A 7,496-nucleotide genomic window follows, 5' to 3' on the forward strand; every position below is an offset into this window, starting at 1 on the left:
AGGTGTCCCAACAGTCAAATTGATTGATCTTACCTGTTCAGAGACAAGGAGCAGACCAGTCTTTGTCCCAAAATAACCAGGCCAACACTGGTACTAGCAACCTATAGACAATAAAAGCACTTATTATTAAGATGAGAGAGTGTCAATTTTGGCCACCAATATAATTTCCAATAGTTGAAACATTATAAGCCCAACTTTCCCTCTTAGTCTAAAGACATTGGAAATCTAAAAGACATTGGGAATAAATACCTCTGAAAATCCTGTCTTGTAAGTTAGGGAAGCTACCTGCAAAGACTTTTTGTTTGATGATCTCCTTTGATTTATTTTTTTTCTCCTAATCTCTCTTCTCTATGTACGTGTGTGCGTGTGCCTATGTGCGTATGACATTTTTGTTAGGTTTATTATATCCTTCTATCAGATTGCATTTGGCCTTCATTTGCTCAAGTAAAAATGAATTCTACCTTGATTGACTTATTTAGATTAAAAGAAAAAAGAATTCCAGCTCTCCATGTAACTGAGGTAGGTGGTGGAAAGAGTGTGCATGAAGCAGAGACTGGAAAGAGATTTTACAATGTATGAGAGTGTGAGTGCTGGCCTCCCATCCTGCCACACATACCCTTCCCTCAACTCCAACCTCACTGAGACAGGGTCTTACTCTGTTGCCCAGACTGGAGTGCAGTGGTGCAATCATAGCTCACTGTAGCCTCAGACTCCTGGGTTCAGAGCCACACTTCCACCTCAGCCTCCTGAGTAGCTAGGACGACAGGTGCACAACGCCACCACACCTGGCTAAACAATTGTTTTTTGTAGAGATGAGGTCTTGCTATTGTTGCCCAGGCTGGTCTCTAACTCCTGGCCTCAAGCAATCTTCCTGCTTCGGCCTCCCAAGACACTGGGATTATAGGCATGAGCCATCGCGTCCAGCCTCCATCCTCACTCTTAATCAATGGAGCATCCCCACCCTCTTCGAACATTTCAAAGCTGCTGGCCAACAGTCCACAGCAGGAGCAGGATTGGCATCTACAGGCTGCTCCACTGTCTCCCCAGACTTACGAAGTCCATGGAAACGATGGTTTCAACTGTGGAGTTCTTGGGTTGGGTGAGCATCATGATGGAGGCAGGGATGTCCAGGGTGAAGTTGCCTGGTTGTAGATTGATCACGGGAGGCTCCGTGGCCATTATCCTCACCATGAAGGGCTGGGACAAGATGTAGATCTCTGCAATCTGCCCACATTCCAATAAAGAAATAAAGATTGTGAGATGTGAGTTGATGAAGGGAAATCACAAGGTTAGGACGGCCTGTGGTGACTAAATCTTACATCGTGCAGTTATAATAGAAAAACAGCTCTTTAATAATCATAATCACACACAAAAATCAAACGATGATAACAGTTGGCAGTTACTGAACATAATACTTGATACTACCCACTGTGCCAGGGGCTTTATGTATTATCACATTGAATCTTCAGAAAATCCCTGTGAGGCAGATTCTATCAGCATCCCTGTTTCATAGTGGAGAATGTGAGTCTTACAGAGGTTAAGTGATGTTCTCAAGGTTCTAGGGGAATAAGTGGTAGAATTGGGATTCAAATCTAGGTCTGGGCTGGGCACAGTGGCTCACACCTATAATCCTAGCACTTTGGAAAGCTGACATGGGTGGATCACTTGAGCCCTGGAGTTTGAGACCAGCCAGGGCAACATGGAGAAATCATGCCTCTACAAAAAATAGGAAAAATAGCTGGGCGTAGTGGCTTGTGCCTGTAGTCCCAGCTACTTGGGAGGCTGAGGTGGGAGGATCACTTGAGTCGGGGAGGTGGATATTGCAGTGAACCAAGATCGTGCCACTGCACTCCAGCCTGGATGACAGAGCGAGACCCTGTCTCAAAAAACAAGCAAACAAAAACAAATCTAGGTCTATCTGACTCAAGATCCTTGCTCCAAAACCAGGATGCTACATGAACATCTCTTTGCCCTCAAGAGCAATTCCTAGCCCGTAGGTTCATTATGTTCAATACTTAGTGTGCTATGAAGGCACAATATTAACAGTTGCTTTACTACAGTTACAAGTGTTGGCACTAATCCTTCATTTAAGAATTGAATCCTTCATTTACACTAATAAATCCTTTATTTAAACTAATTATTTCAAGTGTGGTGGAATATTGTGGAAGGCACAGGTGATTTACTTTGTGAACTTACAATTATACTGTAACTTGTATGTTAATTGCACTTTAAACTGTACTGTTCAGTAAATATTCATGGATAGTTGATTAAGAGAAAAAACTCCCAATAATAGACAGAGGGACTTATCCAAAAAGGAATACATAGAACCCACAAGTCTTCCAGAAGTAATTGCAATGGAGCCAAATACACTATCAAGACTCAAACCCTGAGCACTTACCCGGGAGAGCACATTGCCAAGGCCTTGAGAGTTTTGAACAAAATGGTTGGAAATCTGGAAAATAAAGTCCATTATGTCACTGTTAAGATTTTACCTGGATTGTCTTTTCAGGGAAAATGTAGTGTTCCCTACAATTTTATGAATTGTGAAGCTGTTACACCATAAAATATTCAGTGTTTAAAGGCAACCTATCATTTTATAGCCCAATCACAGGGAATCCGAAGTTCAGAGAATTAAAGTGACTTGCCCAAGGTCACACAAGAAGTTATATTTCTTTTAACTCTGGGAACAATACAGTCTATTGTTAATAACTGTAGAATATTTACACATGGATTGTACATATATAGCACAAAACACTTTTATTTATATATATATTACAATCTATGTGTACATATTCTTTATATATATTACAATCTATCTGTGTGTACATATTCTTTATATGTATTACAATCTATGTGTACATATTCTTTATTTATATATATATTACTATCTATGTGTACATATTCTACAGTCATTAACAATAAGCCTTGTGTTATTGTCCTCGCTTTTAGGGATTACTGAGATACCAGATGCTTAAGGAATTTACGTTCACAGATCAATGATTTTCAAGTCTGCAGCTAGAAGCGTCTAATTCTCAGCATCGTAAGGTAGCCACTGCTGCCATACTTACCATTCTGAACATAAGCTTTATATCTACTTGGTAATTAAGACATATAGAATGAGAAGATTAAAAAAGGATGCTCAATAAAAGTTTTTGGTTGGCTGGCTAGAGAGAGTGCTGTCATTATAAAAGGGAGGTGCATGACAGAGAATCAATGAATATCTGTACTATTACTAATCATTGTAGATAAACCAGCTGTAATTACAACCAGGGTAACTCTTTATGTTAGCATAATACAGGAAATAATGATGATGATGATGATGATGAGCAACAGTTACATCGCACTTATTCTGTGTTGGGGATTGGTCTGAATGCTTGACACGTACTTAAATCTTTTAATGCCCATATAAACTCTGTGAGTATGGAACTATTATTATCTCCCTTTTCCAGATGAGGAAATTCTGGCACATAGAAGTGATATAAATTGAAATTACCTCTAAGGTCACAGGCAGTATGTGATGGAAAGGGGTCTTGGTATTATCTGAGATGAATCTAGTACAGTGGTGAGCGGTGAGGTATCATGAAAAAACAAATGTAGCAGAACTGGAAACTCGACAATTCTCCAGCGAATACAGGTCGAATATCCCTAATCTGAATATCTGAAATTCAAAGTGCCCCAAAATCCAACTATTAAATGCCGACATGATACACAAAGGAAATGCTTATTGGAGCATTTTAGATTTTGGATTTTCAGATTAGGGCTGCTCAGCCGGTAAGTATATATAATGCAAATATCGCAAAATCTGACAAAATCTGAAATCCAGAACACGTCTGGTCCCAAGTATTTTGGATAAGGGATGCTCAACCCATAACCATGTTCATTCCACAATTCCTTCATTCCTTCACTGTCTTACTGAGAGTGATAACCCAGGAATCGAAATTATGGCATTAAAGTCCTATAACAGGATACTTATAAAAAGGCTGAATGGTAGTGACCATTGAGATCCTCAGTTAACTCCTCACCTCTTTGGTGGAGAGAGTGACGTTGAAAGCCCCAGCTGTGAAATAAGCAAAGGACGCAGATTTAAAGAAATACTCGGCAATTCCAATGTAGAGCATGGAGTTGCTGCGTTCTGGGAGCACAAAAGGAACTGGTGAGAAGGGCGGGTCGGCGAGGTTTTCCAGTGGGTAGAATACGCCCTGTGGGAAAACAGAGAAAAAGACCAGTGTATCAGGTGAAAACTCAAATTCTAAGAAGGCTAAGAAGGTGGACCCTCTGAAATAGAACAAGAATTCCAGAAGCTCGGGCCGGGCGCGGTAGCTCACGCCTATAATCCCAGCACTTTGGGAGGCTAAGGCAGGTGGATCACTGGAGCAATGGAGTTTGAATTGATTGAATGATTGTTTTTCCATGATCAGCCTGGGCAACATGGCAGGCCCTGTCTCTATAAAAAATACAAAAATTAGCCAGATGTGGTGGCATGTACCTGTAGTTCCAGCTACTCGGGAGGCTGAGAGAGGAGAATCCCTTGAACCAGGGAGGTTGAAGTTGCAGTGAACTGTGACTGCAGCACTGCACTCCAGCCTCAGCCTGGGTGGCAGAGGGGGACCTTGTCAAAAAAAAAAGAAGAAGAAGAAGAAGAATCCTAGAAACTCAGTAATGCTGAAAAACTGTTAAGGCTTTCTGACTCCTTGACCAGTGACTATTTTTCAAAGCTCTTAGGATTCTTGGGCATATTTAGGTGTGTCTGTTCACCCCAGGGTGTAACCTAATGAGAACCCTTGTTGGAACTTTTCTCAGACAAAGAAGGAGGTGCATTTAGCTGGAAGGACAACTCTGAGTAAAAGTCGTTCCTGAGGAGCTGTGAAATGGTGTCAAACACTTGACCTTCAAAATCTGTGTCTGCTGAGTACCTGGGGAATCATAGAAAGAAGGACCCAAGACTCCAAATTGTTTAAATCACTTTTGTGGCATTTCTAGCACTGCTTTCATTAGCTATAGGGCGTTATTACAAAATATTGTCTTGTCCAACATTGAACTGAGTTGAAAGACTCTGGTGAGTGAAGTATGAGCCCATATGCTTTTTAAAAGACAATGATATTAGCTTTGGAGCAAAATGAAACATAAGCACAATGATCGTTTTTCCATGATCAGTGAACACTAATTCCACGTGCTTATGGCCCTGACAGAGGTCAGCAGCCCTCAGTTACATCCACGAACCTGACACTTAGGAATGGAAGTGCCAACGTGTACCACCTACTGATGTGTTAAGTTCCAATAAATACAGATCGCTCTACTTGCTGCCTCCTAGCTTCAAAACTACTCCTACATGCAAAGACATATGATCCTTCTCCTGAAGAGGGCAAACATATGTTGTACAATACAATCATTTGCTTATCAACAAAATGTTCAAGAATCTTTTGAAAAGGTGTAAACATGAGGCAGTTGCTTGAAAGAAAATTAAATTATTTTCTTTCAAAGAGGATGTATATATATTTCCTTCTGTACAGAATCATTGTTTTTTGTTTTTGTTTTTGTTTATTTGAGACAGAGTCTCACTCTGTCACCCAGGCTGGAATGCAGTGGTAAGATCTCGGCTCACTGCAACCTCTGCCTTCCAGGTTCAAGGAATTCTCCCGCCTCAGCCTCCCAAACAGCTGGGAATGCAGCTGTGTGTCACTATGCCTCGCTAATTGTTTGTGTTTTCAGTAGAGATGGGGTTTCACCATGTTGACCAGGCTGGTCTCAAACTCCTGGCCTCAAGTGATCCGCCTGCCTGGGTCTCCCAAAGTGCTGGGATTATAGTTGTGAGCCACCGCACCCGGTCCATAATCACTGTTTTCTAAATATTGGCTGTTGACAGCCAGGCTGAGGATTCTGATGATGATAAAGTTACCTTCAAGTTCAGGTCAAGGTAGTTCTCAGTAATTTCTGGAGAACTGATTAGGGAGTAATCCAACAGAGTGTAGTTGTCAATCTTGGTTAAAACTAAATAACCAACAAAGAAAAAAGAAAATCCATATTCATTAAAAGCATAGTAAATATATGAATGATGTCTATGTAGAACAATATAACTTTAAATTCTCTGTTTAAAAGATCAGTTCCTGCTTTTCATAAGGAATGCATGTTATCTTTTGAAAACCCAGAAAAGTAGATGAATCAAAAGAAGAAAGTGAACATTTTTTCCAAGCGAATTAATCTGAGAGAAGCATCACTAAAATTTGGGTGTGCAGTGGTCCCCCTTATCTGCAGGGCATATGTTCCAAGACCCCAGTGGATGCCTGAAAGTGTGGACAGTACCAACACCTACATACACTGTGATAAAAGGAATGTGAATGTGAATGTGAATGTGAATGTGGTCTCTCTCTTTCTCTCTCTCAAATTCACATTGAGATGTTGAATATTTTTAAACTGTGGTTGACCACGGGTAACTGAAACTGCAGAAGGCCAAACTGCAGATAAGGGGGGACTTCTGTATACCTTTTTAGGTATACACATATACAAACACAAAATGCATGTATAGCTTTTTTTTTTTTTTTTTTTTTTTTTTTTTGAGATAGAGTCTCACTCTATCACCCAGGCTGGAGTGCAGTGGTGTAATCTTGGCTCACTGCAACCTCTGCCTCCTGGGTTCAAGCAGTTTTCATGCCTCAGCCTTCCCAGTAGCTGGGATTACAGGTACCGGCCACTACACACAGCTAATTTTTGTGTTTTTAGTAGAGACAGGGTTTCACCATGTTGGCCAGGCTGGTTTCGAACTCCTGACCTCAAGTGATCCACCCACCTTGGCCTCCCAAAGTGCCGGGATTACAGGCGTCAGCCACTGTGCCCAGCCCTATATAAGTTATTTTTTAAAAAGGAAATTAGTACAAACACAAAACTCATACCAATATTTAGCCATATATATTGGGTTGGTATAATGAAAGACTTTTCAGTTTGATGTTATAAATTGCAGTTAGAACTTCTTTTTTTTTTCACGAGAAGTATGCATTACTGTTGTCATTAGAAATATTTTTAAAAACAGATTGTGTGAGAGAAAATAAAGTCCACTACATTGGAGAGGCCAAGGAAATTCTTAGGCACAGTGCTCCTAATTCAAATAATTTTATGTATTATCATTTTCAGAATAAAGCACAAGTCAAGAGGACCAGAGTACAGTGTTGGGTGAAGTTCTGGGTGAAGTTCCAGAAAGCACAGATTGGGCTGGGCGTGGTGGCTCACACCTGTAATCCCAGCATTTTGGGAGGCTGAGGCGGGCAGATCTCCTGAGGCTGGGAGTTTGAGACCAGTCTGACTAACATGGAGAAACCCCATCTCTACTAAAAATACAAAATTAGCAATGTGTGGTGGCGCACGCCTGTAATCTCAGCTACTCGGGAGGCTGAGGCAGGAGAATCACTTGAACCCAGGAGGTGGAGGTTGTGGTGAGCTGAGATCACGCCATTGCACTCAAACCTGGGCGACAAGAGTGAAACTCCGTCTTAAAAAAAAAAAAA

General features: G+C 41.0%; 1 protein-coding gene across 1 annotated transcript; it reads right to left on the reverse strand.

Moving 5' to 3' along the window:
* Nucleotides 1-4: 4 nt before the first annotated feature.
* On the reverse strand, nucleotides 5-6,135 carry LOC113223398 (BPI fold-containing family C protein-like). The gene is made up of 5 exons (XM_026452860.1): nucleotides 5,897-6,135; nucleotides 4,023-4,199; nucleotides 2,399-2,452; nucleotides 1,054-1,224; nucleotides 5-101 (listed from the first exon to the last, which is right to left on the reverse strand). The coding sequence occupies exons 2-5, from the start codon at nucleotides 4,116-4,118 to the stop codon at nucleotides 30-32; spliced, it is 393 nt and encodes a 130-aa protein (XP_026308645.1). The 5' UTR covers nucleotides 4,119-4,199; nucleotides 5,897-6,135; the 3' UTR covers nucleotides 5-29.
* Nucleotides 6,136-7,496: the final 1,361 nt, after the last annotated feature.

This window comes from Piliocolobus tephrosceles, unplaced genomic scaffold (assembly GCF_002776525.5).
Source record: "Piliocolobus tephrosceles isolate RC106 unplaced genomic scaffold, ASM277652v3 unscaffolded_41209, whole genome shotgun sequence".
NCBI classification, from domain to species: Eukaryota; Metazoa; Chordata; class Mammalia; order Primates; family Cercopithecidae; genus Piliocolobus; species Piliocolobus tephrosceles.